The 27,978-nt window shown below is 27.4% G+C and overlaps 6 protein-coding genes across 9 annotated transcripts; 3 read left to right on the forward strand and 3 right to left on the reverse strand.

Annotated features, from left to right (window-relative positions):
* Nucleotides 1-247: 247 nt before the first annotated feature.
* LOC141525252 (uncharacterized) lies at nt 248-1,283 on the forward strand. Its single transcript, XM_074239651.1, has 3 exons — nt 248-406; nt 503-868; nt 931-1,283. Exons 1-3 carry the CDS (start codon nt 346-348, stop codon nt 1,233-1,235), a joined length of 732 nt encoding a protein of 243 aa, XP_074095752.1. The 5' UTR covers nt 248-345; the 3' UTR covers nt 1,236-1,283.
* A 137-nt stretch (nt 1,284-1,420) lies between these two features.
* LOC141525251 (galactoside alpha-(1,2)-fucosyltransferase 2) lies at nt 1,421-4,455 on the forward strand. Its single transcript, XM_074239650.1, has 2 exons — nt 1,421-3,825; nt 3,913-4,455. The coding sequence occupies exons 1-2, from the start codon at nt 3,320-3,322 to the stop codon at nt 4,451-4,453; spliced, it is 1,047 nt and encodes a 348-aa protein (XP_074095751.1). The 5' UTR covers nt 1,421-3,319; the 3' UTR covers nt 4,454-4,455.
* Nucleotides 4,456-6,531: 2,076 nt separating this feature from the next.
* Nucleotides 6,532-9,743, reverse strand: Gas8 (Growth arrest specific protein 8). The gene is made up of 7 exons (XM_074239649.1): nt 9,616-9,743; nt 9,039-9,256; nt 8,717-8,978; nt 7,703-7,963; nt 7,467-7,634; nt 7,089-7,385; nt 6,532-6,735 (listed from the first exon to the last, which is right to left on the reverse strand). The coding sequence occupies exons 1-7, from the start codon at nt 9,616-9,618 to the stop codon at nt 6,532-6,534; spliced, it is 1,413 nt and encodes a 470-aa protein (XP_074095750.1). The 5' UTR covers nt 9,619-9,743.
* A 794-nt stretch (nt 9,744-10,537) lies between these two features.
* On the reverse strand, nt 10,538-17,387 carry Fbl (pantothenate kinase 3 fbl). Of its 4 annotated transcripts, none has more exons than XM_074239896.1 (9): nt 17,187-17,387; nt 16,947-17,103; nt 14,725-14,860; nt 13,152-13,330; nt 12,679-13,020; nt 11,964-12,217; nt 11,382-11,535; nt 11,009-11,122; nt 10,538-10,945 (listed from the first exon to the last, which is right to left on the reverse strand). In XM_074239896.1, the coding sequence occupies exons 3-9, from the start codon at nt 14,825-14,827 to the stop codon at nt 10,892-10,894; spliced, it is 1,200 nt and encodes a 399-aa protein (XP_074095997.1). In that variant the 5' UTR covers nt 14,828-14,860; nt 16,947-17,103; nt 17,187-17,387; the 3' UTR covers nt 10,538-10,891. The 4 variants fall into 4 exon arrangements, with proteins under 4 accessions (XP_074095997.1, XP_074095995.1, XP_074095996.1 ...); XM_074239894.1 differs by having other exon boundaries at nt 10,540-10,945; nt 14,710-14,860; nt 17,187-17,386; XM_074239897.1 differs by having other exon boundaries at nt 10,552-10,945; nt 11,382-11,517; nt 14,710-14,860; nt 17,187-17,383.
* A 177-nt stretch (nt 17,388-17,564) lies between these two features.
* Serrs-m (Seryl-tRNA synthetase, mitochondrial) lies at nt 17,565-21,167 on the forward strand. The gene is made up of 4 exons (XM_074239632.1): nt 17,565-17,770; nt 18,930-19,642; nt 20,486-20,653; nt 20,738-21,167. The coding sequence occupies exons 1-4, from the start codon at nt 17,720-17,722 to the stop codon at nt 21,060-21,062; spliced, it is 1,257 nt and encodes a 418-aa protein (XP_074095733.1). The 5' UTR covers nt 17,565-17,719; the 3' UTR covers nt 21,063-21,167.
* A 334-nt stretch (nt 21,168-21,501) lies between these two features.
* On the reverse strand, nt 21,502-27,972 carry Kra (basic leucine zipper and W2 domain-containing protein kra). The gene is made up of 5 exons (XM_074239630.1): nt 27,819-27,972; nt 27,265-27,336; nt 24,872-25,701; nt 23,293-23,512; nt 21,502-23,224 (listed from the first exon to the last, which is right to left on the reverse strand). Exons 2-5 carry the CDS (start codon nt 27,323-27,325, stop codon nt 23,073-23,075), a joined length of 1,263 nt encoding a protein of 420 aa, XP_074095731.1. The 5' UTR covers nt 27,326-27,336; nt 27,819-27,972; the 3' UTR covers nt 21,502-23,072.
* Nucleotides 27,973-27,978: the final 6 nt, after the last annotated feature.

Consider the following 27,978-nt stretch of genomic DNA (forward strand, 5'->3'; position numbering starts at 1 on the left):
TACACAACAAAGGTCAGGATTAATTTATTCAATGCCACTTAGAGCACATGCAGACCGGTTAATTAATGTAAGGCCTAGTAGCAGTGCATGAAAAAACTTGTAAATAATGAATGGCTATCATTCCGATGAGTGAAAAAACGGTGATGTTTCCGCGTACTGAAGATTAATTATTCATGGGGAAAAGAGAGAAGAATCTGGAGAGGTTGCAACTTTGAATTAATTATTCTATGACTCAGCATCAATTGTAGGACTATTACGAGGATATAAATTAATGTTTGTCGATCAAGTTCTTCCAGTTGTTTTTCCGATAATCTATCAAAACGTTGTTCAGCAACAAGTACCATAATGAAATCACTTTTATTGTGTTTTGTGTTGAGTTTCGGGTTGTTTGCATCTGCTGAAGTTCGTAAGTTGTCATTAATAGAATTTTTAAAATTAAGATTGTCCAATTTTTCGTTTTTCATTATATTAATTAATCTTTTAATTATATTAATAATTTCAGCATCGTATATACCGATATGCGGCCGACGAGACCCGAACTTGAACGATTGTATCGTCAAAAGCGTCAATCAAATGCGACCGAAATTACGCGAAGGAATTCCTGAGCTAGATGTTCCGCCGGTGGATCCTCTTCTTATAAAAGAACAAGTCACTATTTCCGACACTGCGGACTTCAAAGTTATAGCGTCGAATATCAGAATTTACGATTCGCTGGACTTTGAAATAAAAGAATTCAATATTGATCTGCAAAATCACAAAATTGACATCAATCTATTCTTCAAAAAAATGAGATTTGAAAATGACTACGACGTTAAAGTGAAAATTCTCGTTCCAATTGAAGCATCTGGGCCGATTGAAAGCGTCGGAAGTAAGTAATTTAAAAAAATTTCTTAAAAAATTGTTAATTGATTCTTTATTAATCGATTCCAGCGAATATCGAATCAAATTCGACGGTGCAGTTTAAATTATTGAACAGAGAGAAAGGTCAGCTGGTATTCTTCAGCAGTGTGAAGAGTAAACTAAAAATAGGTGACTATACAGCGAAATTTCTGCCAACTAATACGACTGCTGCTTTATCTGATGCGATAAATGCTGTTTTAAACGGAAATCGTAAGGAAATAATAGATACTATAACTCCGCATATTGAAAAAGTTACATCATCAAAGATTCTTGAAATTTCTAATCAAATAACTAAACACTTTACTTTCGACGAATTATTTCCGGATAGAGAGTAGATATATTCAAAAAATTGTATGATTGTTATAATAAAGTTATGTGTTATATTTATGGAGTATTCAGTTATTTTTCAAGAGAAAAAGATTATGTTTTGTATGATTTTGTGTGATTGGTAAATCTGATAAGATCGAATGTATATCAGATTTGGAGAGATTGACTATTTCAGATCAGATCTGATAAGAACAACTTTATCAGATCTGATTTCATAAGATTTGACAAGATTAACTATATCAGATCAGATATGTCAGATCAGATCAGATCAGATCAGATCTGACAAGATCAGATCTGGCAAGATCTGATTAGATTTGGCAAGATCTGATACATCAGATCAGATCTGATAAGATTTGATACATAAGATCAGATCAGATTTGACAAGATCTGATACATAAGATCAGATCTGACAAGATCTGACAAAATCTGATTCATAAGATCAGATCTGACAAGATTAGACACATAAGATTTTTTGAGATTGGTAAGCAAATTTTCTTTTAATAAAAACTATTCAAAAATTTAAATACATCTACGAGATCGTCTAATTTAATTCATCCAGATCTGATCATCTTTCTCATAAATATATATTTTTTATTCTGACATATTTCAAATTGCGCGCGCTTGTCTCAGATACACCGGATCGATAAGCTTCCCTCTCCCTAGAATTTTTAGCAATGTAAACAAAAAACGATAACTATCATCTAGACACGCGCGAACAGTTCATTGAATTGTGCGTCACTTGTTTGTTATCCTTATTATTATTCTTGTTATTGTTATCACCGTTTATACACATATGTACAACACACATCCATGAATCTACAGCTGCATATTTTTCGCTAAAAATCCATACAACGTGAACGTACATCAGCCAGTCAGTGATCAGCCGTCACAATATGACGTCATTCCACAACACGTTCTATTTGTTTTAACTATTCGGTAAATAGAACATTTATTTATGTTGTTTTACCATTTTTTGTAATATGTACGCTAAGTAATCAATTATTGTTCTAGTCCTTCGATGATTGTAAAACAATATTAGTGATTAGTAATTTAACCTTCAATTTTTTCTACTTTATGTTAGCCTTCACAATTTTTTTTGGGTTTGTAATGAAATTTTTAATTTTTAGAACAAAATGGAGGCAATATGAACACTCAAAATTTAACTTTAGTGCACAAGGTAAGTTTTTATGATATATTATTATTAGTTCTGGTGTTTTTTTTATTATTGCGCTGTTTCGACTTTAAAAGTGTGACAAACATTTTTTTTATAAAATAGTAGTTTATCATTAATTTAATAATTATTAATACTATTTTAAAAAATTTAATTAAAAATTTAAAAATTTAAAAATTTAATTAAAATCCCTTTGCGCATGCGCTAGAACAGGTCTCGCGCATGCGCGAGACCTGTTCCAGCGCATGCGCAATAAAACTGTCAAAATTGGAGATAATTATACGAAAAGAAAAAATTTTGTTAGGATGACTATTCAAGCTATTCTCTAATGAAGTTTTGTCTAGCTAAATTAGCTGTATAAAAATATTTATTTTGGAAAATGATTGTACTTAAATTACAAGAACTTAAAATATGTTTAAAAAAATGTATTAAATTCTCTAAATCGTTCCCAGGTAACATGTGCTTGAGCAAGATTTACAAATAACTTGTTGAAGTTAGTTTTAAATCAAAAAGTATTTTTTTAAATTTGAATTTTGGCGGGAGAGTGACGTAGTACCTTTTCCAGCGCGCAACGCCATCTTACAGAAATTTTAAGAACTAAATTTTCAAAATTCACTTTTTCAAGGCTTTATCAACCATATAATTAATTTATTAGAGATTATTTAGAGTTATTAAGTATTATAAAAAATAATTTTACAAATTAAAAATTATTTTATTAATTATTCAACTGAATTTTAATTTTATAAAGGTTAGATTGATGTAACTTGATAGATATATTCTTCTAGATGATTAAAAGCCCAATGACGGGGCACGGAAGTTCAAGAATGCCCGATTAAGAAATCAATAAAATTAAATGATCTAGAAAAGAAAGCAAAGACTAGAACTTAGATACAAATTAAACCGAAGAAGCTAATAATAAAAATGAGCCACGCGCAACAACACGTGCTAGCTAGCGCGATAGTCTTGGCCCTGTTGGTGGTCTGCGGAATCCATGTCTTCCTGTTCCCGATGTACACACCAACTCCGCAGCTAAGATTGACGAAGGTCCTGGCGTACGAGCAAGCTTTGTGTCGCACCAGCTTCAAGAAGACCAGCTTCAAGATGCAGCGGCACCGCAGCGAGGACGGTTATGAGGAAGACGACGGCTGGTCCAGGAATTCCTGTCCCAGGTACGGAATCGTATCAGCAGCCCAGGGTGGACGATTGGGGAACCAGATCTGGGAGTATGCTTCCGTCTGGGCCACTGCTAGACGAACTGGGCTGGATCCCTTCATGCCCAGGTGTATTCTGAAGACTCTTCAGGAACATTTTGATAATTTGAGCATCCCGCCGTTGAGTTACATTGGAAGATGCACGCTAGATGCTGGTCAGGTTGTCAATTCTTTAGGACAGTGGAATAGTACCCAGCAAACTATTATCATTCCCAGGTAAAAATCCTCGCTTTACTTCCAATGATTCAATCAAGGGGAAGGTAAAGATTCAATTGAATTCTAATCTATTGAAATATATTACAGACACGCAGCCTATTGGAGCTTGATCCTAATTTGGCCAGACGACGTCCGCCGTGAGTTTACATTCAAGCCATTTCTCAAGCAATACGCTTCAATGTTGCTGCGAAACTTGTCAGTGCGCTTCAACATCCGAGAGCCAACTTACGTGGGAATCCACGTCCGCAGAACCGACTACGTAGACTACTTGTGGCAGAAATTGAAGGTTAAGCCCGCACCTGCGCGGTACTACCTCTCGGCGATGAACTACTTTACCAACAAGTACAAGAACGTCGTGTTTGTCGTCGCCAGCGACAGTATCTCATGGTGCAAAAACCACCTCAACAATCAGAAACACAGAATTGCATTTATTTCTGACAGCGACGCTCACGCCCCCGGTAAAGATTTAGCGGTTTTATCATCCTGTAATCACAGTATTATCGACTACGGTACTTACGGATCATTCGCGGCTCTTCTGTCTGCCGGTGAGACCATTGTTTATAATGTCACCGCCTATTTTTCCACTATGATTGCTGAGGTTTTGCCAAATTGGCAGGTGATGAGTTAGTTTCAGTTATTTTATCGATTAATTCATTAATTACCTGACGAAAAATTTTAATTATTAACCAGAAAGGTCCACTGATCTGTTTTATTGGTATAAATATTTTTTTTTTTTCGAAAAAAGTCCCATTATTTCAAAGGAAATTGCAAAAGTTCGCTTCTTCCCGATTGCTTGACAAAATGGAGGTCAGTTGACAAAATGGCGCCTATGCGCGCGCAATTTTTCCGCGGGAAATTTTAAATTTGAAAGTGGACTTCTCTAGTTAAGAAATATAACAATCGGAATATTATATATACTCGTGTACAATGATTTAATCTGTGATTCTCTTTCTTATTGTGCCAAAAAAATATAAATTTTCAATATTTATCTTGTATATCTAGAATCAAAAATATTTATTGAAGTTTTATGAAAGTTAAGTTTTCTTATTAACAATCTTGAAAATAAATAACAAAAATAACAATGTTGCGTCGGTTTGACTCAAATTTGACCCAAGGAGGGATAAACTCCTCCGAATTGGCTCTAAATCAGAAAGAATAAGGACTTGCTCCGCCCCTTGACTCAAATTTTATGGAAAAAGAAATATATTTGGCTGTTTTAATTCAAATTAGTCCCAAAAAAGAGTTATAAGGCGTATTTTTCAGTGAAACGATAGAAGTGGGGATAAACTCCGCCCATTTGGCTCAAATTAGAGTCTGGTAGGGATTTGCTCCGCCTTTATGTCTTAAATTGACGTCAAAAATCTCTAAAATTAGCCTATTTTAGTCAAAATAACTTATAAGAGGGGGTAAGCTCCGCCCATTTGGCTCAAACAGCTTTTTGATAGGATTAACCACGCCGTTTTGTCCCAAAATTGATTATGTGGAGCTTTGCTCCGCCCTTATAACTCAAATTAGTGTTATTAATGATAAAGTTTAATTTTTTGAGTCAAAATTAATGATAATAAATTTAAAATCGACATTAAAAATCTCTAAAATTAGCCTATTTTACGCAAAACAACTGAAAGGAGGGATAAGCTCCGCCCATTCGGCTCAAAACATCCTTGTAGTGGGGATAAACCACGCCTATTCGGCTTAAAATTGATTTAGTGAGGCTTTGCTCTGCCCCTACGACTGAAATTAGTGTTATTAATTACAAATTTTAATATTTGGAATCAAAATTGATGATAAAAAATATGAATTCGGCTATTTTGAATCCCATGGGCATCACAAAGCTATAAATTTTGCTGACTCTGGTCAAAATACCCACGAAATGGGGATAAGCTCCGCCCACTTGGCCCAAAAACACCCTCGTAGTGGGGATAAACTACGCCTACTGGGCTCAAAGTTGTTGACTCAGTGGGGATTTGCTCCTCCCCCAACACTAAAAAAACGTTTTCAAGGTTGTTAATACGAAAAATAACGAAAAATTTCACAGAAAACTAATTATTTATCTTATTTGCCAGTAAAAATTGTTGCTTTAATTGGAATCAATGGAAAGTTGCATTGTGAAAAAAAAAATAAAAATAAATATATCTATTTATTAATATATCTTCATATATGAATATAATATTATATATTATGTAGACTTCACAATTGTTTTGATGTTCAAAGATAATTAACAAAAATGGAAGCCTTGTGACCTGATCATATTTATAAAAAATATATATATTTAAATTGATATTATGTAGTTTAGGTGAATGTCATATTTAAACATAAATTCAGTGTTATTTTTTTTTTTAACTTGATAATCAAAACATGCCAAATTTACATAAATTTTTTAATTTATTTTTTTTTTCCAACTTAATTTTTTGAAATAAAATTATTTTTTAAAAATTATTAAAAATTTTATTGTATAAAACAAATGGAAAGTAAGACTTTGAATAAACCACAAAAATTTCAGGTACTAAAAAAAGAAATTTATAAAATACTGTCTATTGTATCTCTGTGATAAAAACTAATTTACGAACGAACAAAAAAAAAAAAAGACGAGTAAAATTTGGTCTGTATATTATTTTTAAAAAATTATTTTGCCTTTTCAACAAACTGTAATTCATTTTTGTCATACAAATAAAAAATATATAAACAAAAAAAAAATAATAAATTAAACTATAAATTTGAGAGAATTTTATCCGTTCGATTGTTCCTTTTCTTCCTTATCGACCTTAGAGGTTGTCCTAAAGGTGAATCCGCAATTCCATACTCTTGAAGTTTGTTTTCGTAGCTCATAAGAAGATCATCGTGCGCTTTACAAGCTTTGGCTAAATCGTATTGTAAATCTTGTATTGCCGTGTTTTTTCGGTTTAAAATATCCTGAAAAAATAAAATTTTTATTAAATTTTACTGTGGGGGAAAAAATTTCAGATAGTAGCTAGTATAATCCAGATTATACTGGGTGATATCTGGATTATACTCATTGTAATCTGGATTATACTGAGTGATATCTGGATTATACGCATTATAATCCAGATTATACTCATTATAGTTCAGATTATAATCATTATAATCCAGATTATACTGGATGATATCTGGATTATAATCATTATAATTCAAATGATACTGGGTGATATCTGGATTATACTCATTGTAATCTGGATTATACTAGCTACAATCTGAAATTTTTTTTTACTCATTATAATCTGGGATTATACTGATTTAAATCTAACCTCAAATTTCTGACTAATTAGCCCCGTAGTAGAAGGATCCAACTGCGCAGCCGCTAAAACTTCTCCAATCTGCGCTTCTCTTTGTTCCAAAACCTCCGAAAGTTTGTCCAATTTCTTCTCCAGCAAAACGTTCTTCAGTCCAGTTTTTTGCTGCAGTTCCAAAATGGAGGACACAAATCTTGAGTGCAGTTCATCCCGTTCCTTTTGACACTTTTCGAATCTCATTTCGAGAACTTCGTTCTCCCATTTTAAATTGTCGTAGTCTTTTGAGACGGCCGCCAATTTCTTCTTTGTATTCTAAAAAATTTCCAATTAATTAATTTCTTTCTTTTTTTTTCATTATTTACATTCTCAAGAAGAAATATAATTACTAATTACCGAAAGACAAAGCTTGTCCTTTTCATAATTGGTCAACTGCCGGGTCAATTCAGCAACTTGTTCCGCCGACGACTTCAAGTCAGTTGTCAGCTTCTTATTTTCGGTTATCGACTCTCGAGCTTGTTTCTTCGTTCTTTCTTCGCTGCTTTTCATCACTTCCATTTGTTCCTTTGAATATTAATCAAATAAATCATTGGAATTGATTGAAAAATATAAAATAATCTAGAAAAATTTACCTTGAGACTTTGGATCAGAGACAAATTATTGGTTGTAATGTCATTGTAATAGTTCTTCATGTCAATGAAAGCTTTTTCGTGATTTTTTATCAAATTAGCGATCTGCATATTTTTCCTTTCTTCAATCTCTGAAATTTCCATTCGGTGTTTCAAATTTAACGATTCGTATTGACTAGTCAATTTTTGCTCGTATTTCTGCTCCATTTCCATGGCCTCGGATTCGAATTTTTTTATTATGTCACTCATTTTTTCGGCGTTTTTCTGTAAAAATATAAATTATATTTGTATATAATTTTACATAACTTCGTATAATTTTATACAACTTTGTATATTTTTAATGAATTTTTTACTTCATATATTTTTATATAGCTTTATATAATTTTCTAAAACTTTATATAATTTTATATAACTTCATATAATTTTATACAACTTTATATAATTTTATAAAACTCCATAGTCTTCGATAACTTCATATAATTTCATACAACTTTGTGTATTTTTAATGAATTTTATACTTTACATATTTTTATACAACTTTATGTAATGTTGTCTAAAACTTCATATAATTTTATACAACTTCATAAAGTCTTCCATAACTTTATATAATTTTATATGAATTAAAATAATTTCATACTTCACATAATTTCATACAACTTTCTACATTCTTTAAGAACTTTATATAATTTTATACAACTACATATAATTTTACATTACTTCATATAACTTTACCCAATTTCATATGTCTTGATATAATTTTATACAACTTCATAAAGTCTGTCATAACTCCATATAATTTTATACGAGTTAATATAATTTCATACTTCATATAATTTTATAAAACTTCACATAATCTTGCATAATTTATAAAATTATATGAAAAAGTATGAGTTTTAAGAGAATATAAAATTATATGGTCCCTTTTTATTGTATGATTATTAAAAAAATAAATTATTCCAGAAATCATATATAATTATAATCATAAACTTCACCGGTATATAATTATACATAACTCACCAATTTCAACAATCTTATCTCATTAATATGCGCGAGTTCATTTTCCTTCTGAATTTTTCTCAGCTCTTTCTTATCCTTTATCAGCTCATTTTCCTGATCATTGTGGTCATCCTGTGCGAGCTTCAGCGCCACCATATGGTCAGCTTTCGTCTCGGACAAATTAGTATGATGCTCATACATCAAGTGCTTAACCTTCTGCTTGTACAATTTTATTTCTTCATCATGTTTCTCCGCTAATTCTTCCTTTTCTCGTTCCTTGTTCCTATAAAAATTCCACCCTTACTTCCAAAATTTTAAATTTCCCTCTCCCTCTCCCTCTCACCTAATAGTAGCTCTCGCCTCGTCCAATTGGTTCCTGGTAATCTCCCAGAAAGTCCTCAATTTATCGCGCTCTAGCTGAAAAAAATTTCTTTCTTCCCGCTCGCGCTCCATTTCTTCCAAAATTTTGTGACTGTACAACTCCAATTGTTCTCTTGACATTTTTGAAGTATCTACTCCGTCTACAGTGTCTGAAATTTTCGATTTTGCTTTTTTCGGACCCTTTAAAAATAAAATAATTTTAAATTTCGCGCCAAAAGCCTTTCAACATTCAAATTAAATCAATATGGCGGAGATTAGTATGAACAGCTGTTTTATGCCTGGTTTTAAGAGTTTTTTGTTTATTACTCTTAAATTAAAGAGTTTTGAGTCCCGATTTTTTGTAAAAACCTTTAGTTCACCTTCTTTTATTAATTAAAAAAAGAAAAAAAAGAGAATTAAGCCAATTTATTAATTATTATCTAAAATATATTGACATTTTAAAATTTTACTTGATCCTAAAAATTTTTTAATGACTTTTTTTATATTTATAAAATTATTCTTCACAAATTTAATATAAAATAATTAAAAAATATAATTACCATTTTTGTTTTAATAAATAAAATAATACACTTAAAAAAAAAATTTTTTTTCTTCAATTTAATTAATAACAAAAATTTACTTTAATTGTTTCACTGAATTTTTTGAAGAACTTATCACTAGAATAAAAATATGAGACTAAAATACATATGTCCGATGTTTTGATTCGGTTGCTAGGCAACGTTAATGTATACACTACTCAATATATAGATAAAAAAATTTTAATTTATTTTTTAAGGAATCAAATTTTTAAAACTACAATCATGCTCAAATTTCAATTTTCAGAATTTTTAAAAAATTAGAAAAAGTCAAAAAAAAAATTTTTTTTAAGCAGTCGCCATTTTGTGAAGTGTTTTTTCTTTTTATTGCTTCAAAATGCATTTGTTAATTAACAATTATTCTAATTAATATTAAGAAATCATTTTTTTAAATGAATATTTAAATTTAGCGCAAAAAAATTAATAATAAAAAAAAAATTTTTTTTAATTTTCAAATTTTGCCGCGTAAACTAAATGCGCAGAATCTTTGCGCATGTGCGTTCTGCGCATGCGCAGGATTTTTTTTTTTTCTCCAAAAAAAGGCGGCAAATGTTAATAAATAACTTTTTAAAAAAAATAGATACTAAAAGGATTAATTATTGGGAAAAAACAATAAAATTATTTATAACAATTAAAAAAATTTATTATTTATCAATTCCCATTTTCATTAATGACTATTTGTTAAATAATTTTTTAATAAAATCCCTCAATATTTTTAATACTAAACAATAAAAGTTATAAACAACTGCATAATAATTAATACATTACAATTATTTATTTATACTATTTTAAACATAATTTGTGGATATAATTTTTTTCAAATATAATTTGATCGTAGGAAATGATACAAAAATATAATTTATAATTAATAATTTACAGTTAATTTAATTTTTCAATTCTTTCAATTATTGTGCTTATTTATTAGCTAATCTAATTTATAAATTTAATCATTTTCTCCCATAAAATCCCTATAAAATTAATTAATAAACAATAGTGTGCATAAAAAAACAAATTAACAATAAAAAAAAAATTTTTTTGTGTTTTTACTCTTGTGCATTTTTAATATGTGAATTTTTTATTTTTAATAGTTAAAAAAAATTTTTCGAATGTCAATCAAACCCTTTTAAAAAATAATTATAATAAATAAATAAGGAATGAAAAAAATTCCCTTAAATTATAAAATAATAATTTAATTGGAATGCTAATTAATTTAATTTTTTCCTATTTAATTAAAAATTATCTAAATTGTTTCTCCGTTGAATTGCAATAGGCATCCCACCGCACCAAAGTACCCCTGCGAAAAAAAAAATTAATAAAATTATTATAAAAATTGATTGTTTAAAAATAAATAAATTACCTCGTGCTCTAAAAATAGAGCCTTTAGTGTTCCCTTAGACCAATAATCCATAGCGTAGGCCAGCAATTTCATGGAAATTGGATTCACCCGCAAAAAATTCCCAGCAAATACTACCTGCAATTTTTTATAAAAAAAAAATGTGTCATTAAATAATTTTTAGTCTAATTTGATTTAAAATTGTTTAAAGTTCCAGAAAAGCAAAAAAAATTTTCAATTTGTCGACTCTGTCAATTTTATCATTGGCGAAGAGACAAAGTCAGAATTGAGCTATTCAGAAAATCCAGGGTTCGAATCCTGGCAACTGTTTTTTTTTAAATTTTTTTTAATTCTAAAAAAATTTTGTAATTAATTTAATGAATTTTTGAGAACTTACCCGCTCAATTTTTTCATTGACGGCACACATCCGTGCAATGGATCCAATGTTGTTGGTAATGGTAACGAGTGTAGCGCGTGCTAAGTCCTCTTTATTAACAGCTTGCCTCCGGTCTTTAGAGTTCATTTGGCCGAAACTGCACAATTGTAGGAAACTTAGACATACACCGTTTTTTTTTTTATAATTTTCTTTGTGAAATAATTTATAATAGAAGTGTGAAGGAATTTATTTACAAACAGAAATAAAAAATAAAGACTTGTTCATTTTAAATAAATTTATACTGAAAAAAATTGTAACTAATAACTACAAGATGACACTGGATATCATCCCAGATTATACTCAGTGATATCTGTGGTAAAAAAAAATTTCAGATAGTAGCTAGTATAATCCAGATTATACTGGGTGATATCTGGATTATACTCATTATAATCCAGATTATACTGAGTGATATCTGGATTATACTCATTATAATTTTTTTAATTTTTTTTTCCTTTTTCAGTGTCTTAAAAATTATTTAAACTTGAACTTTGTCTCCTAAAAAAAAGCAATAAATTCCAGAAGAAAAAAATAAAGAAAAAATACCTGCTAGCGACCAGATCACCCGGAAGACAGAAAGGACCATAATCGCCACCGTAAATATCTTTAACCAACTTATCCACCCGAGTGTTGTCACCTCCTGTGGCCAATTCAATGGCTTCTTCGAAAGTATTGCAGCCAGTTAGCAAACAACAGAGTCCCAGAAATGTACCGCCTCCTAAACTGGTGCCGGATATTCTTTTGAAGTTGTCTGGGCCGTATACCGCTAGGATACTGACTCCAGATCCAATATTTACCAGCTGGAAGTTTTTTCAGAAGCGTTAATAATTGATTAAAATTATCATTACCATCTATATATTTAAAAGAATCTAGAAAAATTGTTTCTCTAAATTATTAATGTGATAAAATACGTTTTTTTAGTTAAATTTAGTATTATTAGAAAGATTTTGACTTTAATAATTCGTTTAAGTAAGTTTTTAATTAAAAGTTATTTTTTAAATTTGAATTTTGGCGGGAGAGTGACGTAGTTCCCTATCCAGGTGCGCAACGCCATCTTACAGATAAATTAAAAAACTTTTCTAAGCGCGGGAATTTTTAAATGTGTAATTTAAATTAATATATGAAAAAATGATTTTTTTTTTTAGTAGTTTACTTTATTTTTATTTTTTTTTCTAAATTGACTAAAAAATTAAGTTTTAAAAAATTTTAATGGCGTTGAAATTAGACTATTGAGTATTGAATTAATTTTAAAGAAACTTACTATAAACGGATAAGGCTCGGAGAAATCAAAAGGAACTTTATGGCAAAGTGTGTCATCAGTAGGATCTGCCCAGTAGTAGCACTCTCGAGGATTCGTCGTCTCGATGTAGAGCATCCCTCGGATTAAGCTGTGCAATTCGTCGAATTTAGCGAGACTCATGTTCACCTCTCGCTTGAAATTTTCCTCGAATTTAAAAGCACCTCCTCCTGTCGCGCAGACTGTTGTCACTAAGTTCGCCATGCCCTTGGACTTCGCCAGAGCTAGGAAATTTCCCATTTCACTGGTGGGAAATCTTATGAAATGAAGGGTTCCTCTTCTCCCGCGGATTTCGACGTTGTCCATCTACAAAAATAATTTGCACATAAATGTCGATAAAATAATTTTTAATTCAATGGCAAAAAAAATTTTTTATCCACTTTTTTAGCTTTTGTCACGCAATATAATTTTAATAAATTATAAAAAAAAATATTTACCTGAAGATGAGTATCTCGGTGTCCAGTTTTTCCATAGGCAGAATTTTTTGTCAAATATCTCCTAATATTTTTCAGAGTTTCAACTTCTGCATCGGCTTCGTCCCTCGTGATATCTTTTGGCTCAAAGTACACCAATTTGCAAAGTGTACCACCGATGTCCATGCCGAACCATGGCATCGCTAAACAATAAAAATTCTCAATTAAATAATCAATCAATAAATTTTTTAATTATTTTACAGCTAAGCGAACAAATGATTTTTTATTTAAAAACTAGCATGCGCATTCAAAAAAAAATTGTGCCATTCGGCAGCTAGAATTCAAGTAGATTTTTTGTTTAAATAAAATCCCATTGATTTAAACATTAAAGCAATAGAAAAAATACTTAAATAATTTTATGAAATAGAATGTAAAAATTTATTTAAGGAAAAAAATTTTTTTTTACATTTTTGAAGTTATACAATAATTAAGATATGACCTTGTATCTCATGAATCATTGACATTTTTTAAAATATAAGCTCATCCCGATGTTAAACTCATGAAGAGCTTTTATTTGAGTACCCACATCAATTTTTCATACATTTATATATTTATATATATTATATATATGTATATATGAAAAATATATAAAAAATGCACGTGGGTACTCAAATGAAAGCTCTTGACGAGTGTAACATCAAGACGAGCTCATATCTTTAAAAACGTCAATATTTAAGAAAGTACAGTGCAATTTAACAAATATTAGGATTTTATTTTTTTAAACATATTTTAAATTAAAATTGTCCAATTTTTTGTTTTACATTATATTAATCAATCTTTTGAGAAACAAAATTAATGCTTTAAAATAATATTTTCTCAAGTTTAATAATTAATTTCAATCGACAAAGTCAATCATCCGGATACACCAATTATTGACAGGCTGATAAATCGATTGATCCAACTATTGACATACCGTTGCACCAATTATTGACACCCTCAATGCTTACGCGTGACCATTCACCTGATCTAAATACAATAAGTAAAGTCTGATTCGAGAGATTACAGCGCCGTATAAACTCACCTGTCAATATCAGATCCAGCCTATATTTTGTGTACCAATTATTGACACCAATTATTTTATAATTAATAACCATTCAGTTGAATGTAAATATCCGATATTGTTAATTTTTAATACTTAATTTATTTATTAAAAAAAATATTTAATTTGATTAGTTTAAAAAATAATTAAAAATCAGCTGTTAATTTGAGTGCTTGCCTAACCAAAATAGTTAACATATTTTACGCTGACGCGTTTCAGAATACTAGAGTAAACTTTATTATTTTAATTAATCAATATCATATATTTTTCTCAACTATTAATTTTTTTTAATTCCTAAATTAGTGAGTGTATAAAAAAATTAATTTTTATTAATATTGTAGATAATTAAATAAGATTTAAAATAAAATAGGCTGTCAATTATTGGATCCCTGTCACTAATTGGTGCCTTTTTGAGCACCAAAGTCTACAAAAAATTTTTAAACTAATAAATAAAATAATAAAAACTAATCTAGACACACATACAGTTCACCGACTCACAAGGTGGTGGATTGAAGCACTTGGTTTGCTTGGAAGTCGCTGAGTATCCGTTAGACGCCATTGATAAATTTGAATTATTTTTGTATTTATTTGGACTCATCATTCAATTCATCTCCTTTATTTCCTTCCCACCTACCTGAAAAATTATTTTATTAATATCAATTAAAATTAAACAGATAATAAAAAAACTTATTAAGATTTTGAGTTAATATTACACTTAAGTAAACAAAGTTTTTATCAAGAATTATTTTATGATCTTACATTAAAATATTATTACTCAATTTAATAGAAGAGAAGAAAAAAAATTTTTTTTCATTGTCTTGAGGCAACAAAAAATTGTTTGTCAAGTGAAAAATATAATATGTAATGCAGAATAATTAAACAACCGATTAGATAATTTGTTGTGTCTAAAAAGTTTTAAACTCGTGCAGAGTTATTTTAAAAAAACAATATTTAATAAAAAAGAAGTTTTTATAAATATAAATACAACTGAGTGTCAAAGATCACTGTTAATAATGAATTATTCATAACAATCAACAGGAAGCTATAAAACACGTGAATGTCAGCTGACAATAAAAAAAATATTTTTAATAATATTTTTATTGTTTGAAGCAATTAAAAAAAAAATTTTTTGTTATTATTTATTAAGTCATATTTTTATTATTTATTTGTTTATTGAAGAACTGCATTTTTATTAAAAAAGCACCATTAATAAAAAAATTAAGCGACTTTAAATAAACTTATTAAAAAAAAAAAAATAAAAATTGAAAAATTTTTTGGGAATATTTTAATTTTAATATGGAAAGATTTTTTTTTATTTTTTGAAAAATTAATTTTTTTCATTGTAAAAATAAAAATTAAAAAAAAAAAATTTTTTTTCATTGAAGAAATAAATAAAAATCGAAAAATTACTCATAATAGTGATTTTTACAAAAATAAAAATCTTCGATATTTTTTAAACTAAATTTTGGAAAAAAAAAAAAAAATATGAGTTTTTTAATTTTACTGGAAAATTTAATAATTTTTTTTTTTTGAGTTTTAGAATAATTTTTCAATTATTATAAAATTTTTTTTTCAAGCAAAAAAGAGTCTAAAAAATTTTTTTTTTACCTGAACAGTATTGATATGAAAAAATAAATTTTTAAAATAAAAACTTTTTTTTTTTTTAAATTATGTAAATGAAACTAAAAAAATTTGTTCTGGTCAGTAGAATATATTCCAACCGATTTCTCTTTCTTTGAATCGGATTATACTGATAAAAAAAAAGATAGTATAAGTTTGTCAGGTCGGAAGTAAAAGCTTGAATCATTAAATAGGACAACATTGTTTCTTCATTAAAATCTTAAAAAAAAAAAGATATTAAATTTAGCTGTCACAAATGTTTTAATTTTTTTACTAAATAAATTATATAAAAAAAAATTATTAAAAAAATGGACCTGTAAAAATTTTAATAAATTAAAAATGCAATTTTTTTTAAATAATTTTTTTGTTAAAGAAAATGAAAAAATTGTCACAGCTAATTTTAATGTCATAAAAAAAACTGAAAAATTGTAATTATTATTTAAATAAATTAAAAAATTCTGAACTAAAATATAAAAAAAAATAAAAATTAAGAAATTAAAATAATTCAAAATTTTAATGAATTTTGAAAAATTCAAGTCTAATTAATATTAAGAAAAAGAAAATATTGAAGTTGGCTGTCAGCTGTCAAAAAAATTTTTAAACAAATTAATTAAAATAAAAAAATGCTTCTAAAATTTTACACTTAATTTTTATCAATTTTTGCACGTGAAACTTTTTATTACATTTTTTTTTTTTTTAATTTAATTGCTAAAAAATTTTAAAAAAATTTTTATGTCTGTCAATTTTAGTGTTATAAAATAAAAGCAGACATTTAAAAATTTTTTAAAATAAAAAAATTAATTTTAAATAATTTAAAAAACTTATTTAAAAAATTTTAAATTGAAAAAACGAATTTTTAAATTAAAAAAAAATTCCTGATTTTAAATGACGTTAAAATTAGCTGTCACGACAATTTTTCAATTTTTTTTAACGAATAAATTAGCTCCAAAAAATTATTTAAAAAAAATTGCATTTTTAGTTTTTTAAAATTTCTCAATGTCAATTTAAAAAAAAAAAAAAAAAAACGACCCTGAAAAAAAAATTATAATAATTTATAAATAACTAAAAAATAAAAATAAAATAAACAAAAAATTAATTACCTGTCATGATGGAACCTTGAAAACATTAATAAAATTAAAAATTCATTTTTTTTAACAATTACTTTCCACACGTCATGATCACCAATAATTAATCAATTATTTAGACAGTTAATTAATAACCTCCAAATTTTAGGTTGAACTTGAATCAATAATTTTTCTAATTTTCCAAAAATAAATTATTTAAATTATATTATTGTTATTATGAAAAATAATAATAAATAAAAAAAAAAAAATAAATACCTAATTATTGTTTAACGGTATTAAAAAAATAAAAAAGGTCAATTACGTGACACATGAATAGAGACAGATTTTAAAAAACTCAGATGACGTAACACTGTGATATTTTAGGGTGTAAATAATTAAGATTATTTTTATCTATTTTTATTACATATTATTATATATTATCACTATTTATGCACCAAACGGAGTGTGTGTACACATTACATTACATTTGATGTATTACATATTTATATACAATAAATATAAAAAGGTAATTGACATGCGCGTGACTGATCGCGCGATTTGTCACGTGATCTGGTTGAAAAATGACTCTGCGCATGCGCAAGAGATTTATGCGCCCGGCACCTGCGCAGGAGTTTTGAAATTTATGCAAAGTGGTAGAATGTTTGTTTACTTTTCTTATTTGACGTCTTGAGATGATTAATTAATAATTAATTTGTTTAGTTTTGTAATTTATGGAAATTAAATTGTTATTTTGTTTTTATAATTAATTTTTTGAAAGTTTAAATTGTTAAATTTTGGAGGGAAAAAAAATGAAATTAAATAAATTTAAAAGTGGGGTTAGAATTTTTAATAAATTATTTGTAAGTATTTTAATTTAATAATAATTATTATTTATTGACATTTATTATTATTTTGACATTTTTTTTAATTATTGTAATAATGGTTAAAAAATTTTTTAATTTATTGTTATTATAATTAATAATAATATTATATTACAATCAGCTGATTTATAAAAAAATTTCAAATTTTTTTTTTAAATATAAATTACCTTAAAAAAAATTGCTGTACTTCTTTGGAATATTAAAAAAAAAAATTTTTAAGAAAAAAAAAATGCAAAAATGATCGAAGAAAATTGTTAAAAACAATCAAAAAGCTTTTATGATAAAAATTTAGCTATACTGTATAAATATAAAATCATTAATTATCATATGAATTTAATTCAATATTATTTAACATTTTTCTGAATCAACTAATTTTGGAGTTGCAAAGTATCAATAGTTTACAATCGATAATTATAAAATATTTTAATTATTTATTTAAAATATATGTTTCTTATAAAATAATTCATTATTTATTATTTAACCTAGTGATAATATCTTTTTAATTAATATTTATTCAAAAATAATATTAATTACATGAATTAAAAGACAAATATTGTAGTACGAAACTAGATTTTGTTTCCAAAATAAAATTCCGGAAAATTATTAAAATAGTCTATAATATAAATTTTAAAAAATATAGATAGAATTACTAGATTCGATTAACAAAATGATTAAGTCTGTATTAAAAAATTATCAACTCAATAAAAAGATACCTAAATACAATAGGTACTACAATATTTATATTTTAGTTCAAATATTTTAATTCATGAAATTATTATTATTTTTGAAAAAATATTAATTTAAAAAAAAATTATTACCAAGTTAAATAAAAACTAAAATATTTAATTGACCATTTTTTAGAATTGATTATTATTATGAATAATATATTTGATATTAAATGGTATTTCTATCGAATTTAAAAATAACAACGTTTCGTTGGATACTTTGCGACTAGCCTGTATATGAGTTAACTTAGTCATTTAAAAAAATATATACTTTTAATTCTATTCTGTGGCCAACTTCAACCTGTTACTTTTGTGTTACAGTGATGCGCGCGCATCTTAAAATTTCACTCTCATTTTTGAATATCGCGCCTAAAGAAGTATAACTTCAAAAATTAAGAATTTTTTTTTTTCAGATTAATCACTTAAGATCAATATCAAGTATAAAAATTCCAACTCCAGACCTGGACACATCATACATATGTGATCCAAAAAACCGTCTAGAAATATCTAACAACATATCACACCGAAAAGGAGTCGGAGATATTGACAATGTTCTTGAATTATCTTTAGATCCATCAAAACAAAATGAATTCCTAAAAGAATTATCAAAAATCCCGAACAGAACTGACCCGCGAGTGCTGGAGTACGATGACCAGGGTAAGATTTTAAAAGAAACCAACACCAGGTCCTACGACTTCAAGCCCAAGAATTTCATGGACCTGGTGAAGAACCTAAAGTCGATCAGGATTGAGAACCTGGGGCCGGTATCTGGCCCCAAAAGTTACATTTTATTAGGCGACCTTGCCCAGCTGGAAGAAGCGCTGGTTCAGTTTTCAGTGAGGAGGCTGCTGAAACAAGGGTTCAGGTTGGTCAGCGTTCCTGACATTTTACCCACGACGGTGATTGAAAGGTGTGGAATGGTGATGGATGGAGAACACCATCTTATTTACACCCTCAATAAAGCTTATGGAGATGTTTGTCTCTCGGGAACGGCCGAAATGGCGCTGGCGATGAAGATGATGAACAAGGTGATAGATGGTGCTAGCTTGCCGGTTAAATTGGCAGCGGTTAGTCGGTGCTTCAGGGCAGAAGCTTCTAATAATGTTGAAGAAGCTGGAATTTACAGGTTTGTATTTTTTTGAAGAAAAACTTATGAAATAATTCAAATCGGTTTCTTTAATACCACAAAATAGCATACATTGAGACTTGATACTCAAAGTAGGGGAGAAGGGGGTCAACTGAACCAAAAAAAGTTTAGTAATTTTTTACTATTCGAATTAAAACTAAATAATAATTTTTTTTTTTCTTGGAATGGTAGTTTATTATGTCTACTATCATTATCAATACATAAATTAGTCAATAAACAACGTGAATTTTTTAAAATTATTGATTTATCCAAACGCGTCGAATGGTTCAATTGACCCCCGCTTGGGGGCAATTCAACCACTGCTTGGGGTAAATTGAACCAATAATATTTAAAACTCAAACCCGAACTTTTAATAAATAATATATTAATTGTTAGTTGGTAATATTACTGTTGGACCGTTTTAATACACAGATATTATATTAAATAAATTAAAAATCAATTTAAAAATAATTTTCATTATAAATTCAGTTCATCAAATTGTTAGGTTATTTCCCTGAGTTTTTTCACGTAGAGTCAAGATGCGCGCGCATGTCCCATGCTTCTCCGTATGGTTCAATCGTCCCCGGGACTGCTGGTTCAATTGACCCCATATAATTTTATAACAATTAATAGTAAATAATAAATAAATAAATAAACTATTATATCACTATAAACAAAGTTGAGTATTATAAAGTATAAGTATATAGAACAACTACAATTCAAACTTTATCAATTAATTCAAAAATTGAAATATTATTAAACCATTTGTCACCAGTCGAAAAAAAAGTTTACATGCTTAAAAATAAAAAAATCTCAATTTTTCAAAAAAATTTTTTATTCCAGAGTTCATCAATTTACAAAAGTAGAAATGTTTGCCTGCGTATCAGAAGATAAATCTTCAAAATTCCTTGAAGAAATGCTGGAGATCCAAGAAAATATCTTCCAGGACCTAGGTCTTGGATTCAAAACTATTGACATGCCTTCCCATGACCTAGGAGCGCCAGCTTACAGGTAATTACTGACAATTATCTATCAATTACAATTTTTCATAGAAAATAAAAAACTAAATTTTTATATATTTTATTGAAAAATCAGGAAAATTGATATTGAAGGCTGGTTACCTGGGAAAAACGTTTACGGTGAATTGTCCAGTTGCAGCAACTGCACAGACTTCCAATCCCGGCGTTTAAATATTACGTACAAAGATGATAATAATTGTAATGAAACTAAGTACGTGCATACTCTCAATGGAACCGCCTGCGCGGTTCCAAGAACTCTGATTGCAATCTGCGAGACTCATCAATTAAATAATGGGAACATTGAAGTTCCTGAAGTTCTGGTGCCGTTTATGAACGGAAAAAAAATTATTGAGACGCAAAATGTCGGAGAGATGAGGACTTATAAAATTAAAAATAGATAATTGATTTTTTGTTGTGTTGTTATGTACAAAAAGTTTATTTAATAAAATTTAGAAGTAAAATTATATTTAAATTTCATAATAAATAAAATTAAACATTTAAAAGTTCCCGCGCTTAGCAAAGTTCTTTAATCTTTCCGTAAGATGGCGTTGCGTACCCGGATAGGGAACTACGTCACTTTCCCGCCAAAATTCAAATTTAAAAAATAATTTCTAATTAAAAACGAATTATGAAGGTCAAAACCTTTTTAATAACACTAAATTTAATTAAAAAATTGTTTTTTTCATCATATTTAATACTTTAAAAGAAAAATTTTAACAGGCTATAAAGGCGTAGAAAAAAATTTTTTTTTCCATGGACAAGCACATTTTAAACAAAACGGGTGAAAAAAAAAATATTTTTCATAAAAGATTATTTTGTTGTCAAAAAAAATTTCCGCAGTATATATAATATATTTGTATTTGTTTTCTATAAATGAATTACATTGTTTCCACTTTTAAATTTAATTATCGTACAAAATAAGATGGGGTATCCGAAAGTCGTACGTACACAGGAGAATAAATCATTTCTTTTTAGTTTACAATTATTCCTATTCAACAAATTATGTCCATTAATTATTCAATCCTCATTATTCACCATCATCATTATTATTAATAGTATTATTATAATTATCATTAATTACTATACTGTTAATGTTTATTGATCTACGGATAAAAAATTGTAGAACAAAATATTTTTATATTCTTAAATTAACTCATACAATTTTATAAATTTACAATCAACAGTTCTGATTTCAATACCTTTTTTTTTTTTTTCAATTTTCAAAATTCATTTTTTTTTTAATTACAAATATCTCAAAAATTTTATTATCAAAAGCCTACTGTAAACAAATAAAAAATAAAATGTAAATTTTCAAAAAATCGTCCCTCAATTGAATTAAACGTTGTAAAGTTGTAACAAAAAATTAAAGGAAGATATTTGTAATAAAAAAAAAATAAATTTTTTTTTTGTTTAATTCTTTACTTTTAGTTTTTTTTTATTACTCCAGTGTACACGGTCTAATTAAAATTGGCTTTTTTAATTGATTTTTATTTTGCTGGTAGTTTTTCATACGCACAATTATTTTATTCACCCGTCACCCATACATACATCAGTTGATCTCAGTTTAGTAAATTTATTTGTTTAATTTATAGTTGGGTTTATTTTTTTATGCTCGATTTATTTTTAGAAACATTTTAATTTTTTTTCAGCTGCATGGAAAAATTTTTTGACAATTTTAATTAGGTGCATAGTAAAAATTTTTAATCAAATGCATAATAAAATTCCATGTACATTAAAATTTTTTTAATTTTTTGCACATGGAAAAAATTTTTTTTTCATGGTAAAATTTTTTTACTGTACAGATAATTTTTCAATGTCAAAATTTTTTCCAAGTTTTTATAAGCCATGGTAAAAATTACTGACATTTTTAATTAGCTGCATGGTAAAAAAATTGAATAAAAAAATTCTATGTACATTAGAATTTTTTAGATTTTTGCATGGAAAAATTTTTAGGCTCACATGGTAAAATGAATCTCAGTTAATATTTTTTATAATTTATAAAACTTTTCACAATTTAACCATTACAAAAAAGGTTAAATTTTTATCATGAAATTTTTATACCATGCAGTAGAATAAAATTATTAATTTCAACAAAATTAACATCAAATTTACAAAAATTGAAATTTTGTCACCGAACTGTTAAAAAAAATTTTTATCAGGCCGCTGACATATTTTTGTAAATCATGGTAAAATTTTCTCAAAAAAAATAAAATCTAAATATTAATAAATGAGCATAAAAAAATAAAGAGTAAAAATTTGGACAGACTTATAATTTCAATTATTGTTGTAACTTTTTGTAGGTTCAATAAATCGGAAAAAACTTTTTTTTTTGTCAGAGATTAAATTGATAATATTTTTCTTTGTAATTTAGTGTTGAGTTTCAATAAACGGATTATTGGTTATAATTAAATTTAATCCTCCTCTTCTCCAGATTCAGATTCTTCTTCAGCATTTTGCAGCCATTCAATAAACTTTTTCATTTGGTCCAAGAAAAGAATTTTACCTTTGAGCGAATGGCCCTCCTTGTACCATTTTAAAATAACCTCCTCAGAAATTACGTCCGCTGTTGAAAAAAATTTTTTTTTTTTTTTTTTTGTGATAAGAATTATTAAATTTTAAGACGCTACTTACTTTTGTAAAATAGTAAGACGATTTTCTGGAAGACTTTCATAAAATTCATATTTTCATAACAGAACTCTTGGACTTTTAAAATTAGAGCGAGTTCTGATTTGGCAGTGGTAGTAAATGTCCCAAACAATGGTGTGTATATTTTTAAATGTTTCAATGCTTGTTCGGCAACTAGTTCTTCTTTTTTATTCCATTCAGCGAGTCCCATTACAACAGTCCAGATCTGAAATTTAAAAAAAAAAAAAATCATTAATTAAAAAAATTTTTTTACTTCTCAAATTATTTTAAATTTAGTAATTTAAAAATTAAATTTTATCACTTTTAAATTGAAAAAAAATTTTAATTCGTTAAAATGAATTTTAAATATTAATTTTTATTATTTAAAAATTAGAAAAAATGTTTTTGATGTTTTCAGAGCCTTCTCCAAAGAACAGCTCAAAAAAAATTTTTTTAAAAGGTCGCGCCAAATTTTTTTAAATTTCAAAAATTGAATTTTTATTTTTTTAATTTTTTTTCTCTTTACGTCATAATTTTTTAGATAAAAAAAAAAAAGTTCCTGAAAGTTTCAATTTAAAATTAAAATTTTGAAAAATCGCACATAATTTTTTTTAAATTCCAGTCAAAAAAAATTTTTAAAAATGCATGGAATTTTAATTTGAATATTAAAAGGTCGCTCAAAAAAATCTAAAGTAATGCAGTAATAAATTAAAAAAAAAAAATTATGAGTGACCTTTGAAAATTTTAATTTTGAATTGAAATTTTTTTTTTTGGTCTATAAAATTATAACGAGAAAAAAATTAAAAATTAAAAAAAAAAAAAAAATCGATTTTTGACATTTAAATTTTTGACAAAATTTAAAAACATTTGGAGTGACCTCTTAAAAATTTTTTTTGAGCTGTCCTTTAGAGAGATCTCGTAAAACATCAAAAACTAACATTTTTTTACTCGAGACTCAAAAAAAAAAAAAAAAAATTGTTTTTTTTGCGCCACCCAAATGTATACTTTTTTTTTTTTTTTTTTTTTTTTTTTTTTTTAATAAATAAATATAATTATGTTTATCTTAGCTAATTATTAAGAAGTTGATTTTCAAAAGAGTATCTTTTCATTTTTAATTAATCGAGACAAAAAACTGGTTATCTTCAATTCTAAATATTTTTATCGAGCTTTTTTAATTCTGCTATAAAATGCTATCGGTTATGATACTACAATTTGATTTTAATTTAGGAATCTTTATAATTCTCAAAGTAATTAATATTTAAAAGTTCAAAAAACTGGTTTTTTTTTAAAATCAGCTCCTCGATTTATTTTATGTGAATTTTGTTTATAGTTTCGTTCATTTCTTTTATTTTCTAAACATCTTATTAATTGAAATTAATAGCGATGGATGTCCAAATGGAGAATTTTTTATTGTACTGGAATCATTGCCAATGACGACGACTGTATGAAAAAGAAATAAAAAAAAAATTAAAAAATTGATAAAATTAAATTTTGCGGCGAATTTAAATAAACAATTTAAAAAAAAAAAAAAAAAAAATTTTTTTTAATTAATTAAAATGATTTAATTAATTAAAAATAATCATACCAATCCAATGACTTCATGCTCAGGAATAGCACACTTCAAAGCCATTTCCTTAACATCAAGCACAATGTCCTTAATGGCGCGATTGTCGGCGAGGTCCTCAACAAGTAGCTGCTGAAGATCGCGCTTGGCCTCCTGACTGGCCTGGTTCTTGTGAAGCTTAACGATGTCAGTCAAGCCAACAGACTCAAATACGGAGCGGAAGTACTCCTCAGTGCGCTTGTTCGGGGGCACGAACTCCATGAGCCGTCCCTCGATGCCGCCGCGCTTGAGAGCGGTCATAAGACTCGGCAGGCCCTTTTCGTTCTTCCAGGTGACGAAGACCTCGAGAAGGAAGTCGAGAGCCAGGTTATCCTTGACGAGATGTTCGTTGATGAGGACACCGAGGACCGTCGGGGGCACGGCGCCGTTCGAGATCCACAGGGCGGTCATCCGGGCGAGCTTGATGCGCTCCTGGATCGTGAAACCCTTTATGAAGACCAGCACCTTCTTCATCTCCTCCTCGAACATCTTCTCCAGGTACTTGTACCGGCGCATCAGCTTTATGAACACCTGCTCAAAGTTCTTCAGCGACTCCATGTCCATCGGCTGCTCGAACACGCAGGCCTTTGTCTTGCAGAGCTTGTCCCCATCCTGGGCGACGGATCCCCCCGGGACCAGCAGCCCGCCCGCGATCAAGATGTCGAACAGAGCCTCTCCGTACCGGCGGTAGTCCAGTTTAGAGCCTGCGGTGTCGAGGTACTTCGATACTGCGTCTAAGTCATTGTCGGCCTTCTCCAGACCCAGCAAGACTGCATCTCGGAATCCGGTAGGATCGTACTTCTCTTTTTCATCTGCAAAATTTTTATCATAATTCATTTTTTTTATTAAAATATGTAAAACATTTATATATTTAATATGTAAAATATGTATTCACATTTTTAAAGATATAAGCTCATCCTGAGATTACACTCATCGAGACCTTTAATTTGAGTACCCACATCAATTTTTCATATATTTTATATATTTATATATATCATATATATGTATATATGAAAAATATATAAAAAATGCATGTGGGTACTCAAATGAAAGCTCTTGATGAGAGTAACATCCAAATGAGCTTATATCTTTAAAAACGTCAATAGTTAAAAAAGTACAGTGCAATTTAACAAAAATTAGGATTCAATTTTTAATAAGTTTCCAATAAAGCAAATTTAATCATTTATTTAAGCAACTAAAAGTTCAATAAATAATTAATCAATTAAATTTAATTAAATTTTCAATTTTAAAATCCAGAAATAATTTTAATTAATTTAATTAAGCTGAAAAACTAAATTTAATAATAATAGACTAATTTCAGGTATTAAAAATAATTCATTTCATAAAACTCATATAAAAAACATGAAAACACGTTTGAGCGCTCGAGTTAAGAGAATTCGGTGTGGTACTACTATACACGGAAAAGGTCATTGCACATATTGACGTAAACTTAATAATTCAAGTTATTTTAAATTAAAACCCACGAGGATTCAGTACGAATTTAACTGAGGCTAAATTTATAAAATTTGTAAAATTTGTAGACGGATTGGTTGACAAAATTCTTAGAATTTTTTGTTGTTAAATTAATCATTTTAATCTTTAAGTTTATTTTATAATACAGACAATTTTTTTTTATTTTGAAATTTAAATTTTATTTAATTCTATTTATTATGAATTATTTATTATTATTTTTTGAAGGCTATAATTGTTATTATAATATTCAAATTCGTCACAGCCTTGAAAAATAATTTTTATTATTACAGGTTCAAAAATTTTTAAGATAAATTTTTTTTTTCTCTAAAAACTTTTCTTTAATTATTTTTTTTTAAATTTAAATTATTTTAATATCAAAATTAGAGCAAAAAATTTTAAGAATTAATTATAGTTACTGTTTTGATTAATTTCTTAAAAATACATCAAATAAAATTATTTTTGTAAAAATTACTAAAAAAAAATTTTAAATAATTCAAAAAAAATTTACATAAAAAACTTTTTAATAACATAATTAAATATTAATTTTTTTAATCAATTTAGATCAATAAAAATTATTGAAAGTCGTAATTAAATATTTTATCAAATTAAATTTTTTTTTTTTTTTTTTTTTTTTTTTGTAAATATTACTAAAATAGTAAAAAACAAATTTGAATAATTCAAGTATTATAATTAAAAAAAATTAACATAATAATTAAGTATAAATTTTTTAAATCAAATTTAATTAATAAAATTATTTAAATTTGTGATAAAATATTTTATCAAATTTTTTATTTGCATAAAAAAACCTTAAAAAAATTAAATATGATTGTAATTAATTTTTAAAACAAAAAAAAAAAAAAAAAAAAAAAAAAAAAAAAAAAAAAAAAAAAAAAAAAAATTACCTCTTTTTCGGGTCTTTATGCGTTGACCTGATAGCACTGGCTTTTCTATTTTTTGACTCATACAACAACCGTCTGAAAAATGAAACATCAGCATTAATAAATTAATAAAAAGAAATAAAAAAAAAATTTTAGAAACATAAAATAATGAAAAATAGTGCAAAAAAACCGCGAAGGCACGCGTTCATGACATCTGACCTTGCGTAGCTTGAATCATAAACCGACCTTAAAATAATATTTGGTAATGAAATGCTTGTAAAATAATAAATATATAGAACTTATATAACAAATAAATAAACAAAAGCTGAAGATACGGTAAGCTGCACAAAATATTACAAATTTAGGTCTCTGAGGTTAAGAAAGGCCACGATGGCCGATCTCAAAACCTAGTTAACGTTTTTTTCACCGAGACTATTGTTCATTTTTTTTTTCACCCGGCAGCTCCGAGTTTTCCTACAAGAGAACTAAAATTTTAACAATTTTCGGATTTAAATAAATTTTACTCAAATTAACAATTATTATTATTATTGTTAGTGTAGATTAATTTAAAAACTTACTCTGCAGCACGTACTGATAAACACAACTCCTCGAAAGGTGTTAAAAAAGAGAAACAAGAAGCTTAGGACGTAGTTGGGACAACGCTTAGGTGTTTTAATGACTAAGAGAAGCATCGACTTCCTAACCACAGAACATTGCAGAGTTTGCGCAGCTAATTTT

This window comes from Cotesia typhae, unplaced genomic scaffold (genome assembly GCF_013202065.1).
Source record: "Cotesia typhae breed Kobodo isofemale line unplaced genomic scaffold, CoteBio_Ctyphae contig_26, whole genome shotgun sequence".
NCBI lineage: Eukaryota > Metazoa > Arthropoda > Insecta > Hymenoptera > Braconidae > Cotesia > Cotesia typhae.

What these genes read in the sequence shown, in the direction of transcription:
- Gas8 (XM_074239649.1), bottom strand. An exon ending in AGGACAAGCTTTGTCTTTCG is followed by an intron (nt 7,386 to 7,466) that starts GTAATTAGTAAT and finishes GAAATTTTTTAG; the next exon opens with AATACAAAGAAGAAATTGGC. An exon ending in TAATTAGTCAGAAATTTGAG is followed by an intron (nt 6,736 to 7,088) that starts GTTAGATTTAAA and finishes TTATTTTTTCAG; the next exon opens with GATATTTTAAACCGAAAAAA.
- LOC141525251 (XM_074239650.1), top strand. Translation starts at nt 3,320, where the DNA reads ATGAGCCACGCGCAACAACACGTGCTAGCTAGCGCGATAGTCTTGGCC. An exon ending in CAAACTATTATCATTCCCAG is followed by an intron (nt 3,826 to 3,912) that starts GTAAAAATCCTC and finishes AATATATTACAG; the next exon opens with ACACGCAGCCTATTGGAGCT.
- Kra (XM_074239630.1), bottom strand. Translation starts at nt 27,325, where the DNA reads ATGAGTCAAAAAATAGAAAAGCCAGTGCTATCAGGTCAACGCATAAAG. An exon ending in CATAAAGACCCGAAAAAGAG is followed by an intron (nt 25,702 to 27,264) that starts GTAATTTTTTTT and finishes AAAATTTTGCAG; the next exon opens with ATGAAAAAGAGAAGTACGAT. An exon ending in CGTCTTACTATTTTACAAAA is followed by an intron (nt 23,225 to 23,292) that starts GTAAGTAGCGTC and finishes TTTTTTCAACAG; the next exon opens with CGGACGTAATTTCTGAGGAG.
- Serrs-m (XM_074239632.1), top strand. Translation starts at nt 17,720, where the DNA reads ATGAAATTAAATAAATTTAAAAGTGGGGTTAGAATTTTTAATAAATTA. An exon ending in GAATTTTTAATAAATTATTT is followed by an intron (nt 17,771 to 18,929) that starts GTAAGTATTTTA and finishes TTTTTTTTTCAG; the next exon opens with ATTAATCACTTAAGATCAAT. An exon ending in GAAGAAGCTGGAATTTACAG is followed by an intron (nt 19,643 to 20,485) that starts GTTTGTATTTTT and finishes TTTTTATTCCAG; the next exon opens with AGTTCATCAATTTACAAAAG.
- LOC141525252 (XM_074239651.1), top strand. Translation starts at nt 346, where the DNA reads ATGAAATCACTTTTATTGTGTTTTGTGTTGAGTTTCGGGTTGTTTGCA. An exon ending in GTTTGCATCTGCTGAAGTTC is followed by an intron (nt 407 to 502) that starts GTAAGTTGTCAT and finishes TAATAATTTCAG; the next exon opens with CATCGTATATACCGATATGC. An exon ending in GCCGATTGAAAGCGTCGGAA is followed by an intron (nt 869 to 930) that starts GTAAGTAATTTA and finishes AATCGATTCCAG; the next exon opens with CGAATATCGAATCAAATTCG.
- Fbl (XM_074239894.1), bottom strand. Translation starts at nt 14,827, where the DNA reads ATGATGAGTCCAAATAAATACAAAAATAATTCAAATTTATCAATGGCG. An exon ending in ACCGAGATACTCATCTTCAG is followed by an intron (nt 13,021 to 13,151) that starts GTAAATATTTTT and finishes TTATTTTTGTAG; the next exon opens with ATGGACAACGTCGAAATCCG. An exon ending in CTCTATTTTTAGAGCACGAG is followed by an intron (nt 10,946 to 11,008) that starts GTAATTTATTTA and finishes TTTTTTTCGCAG; the next exon opens with GGGTACTTTGGTGCGGTGGG.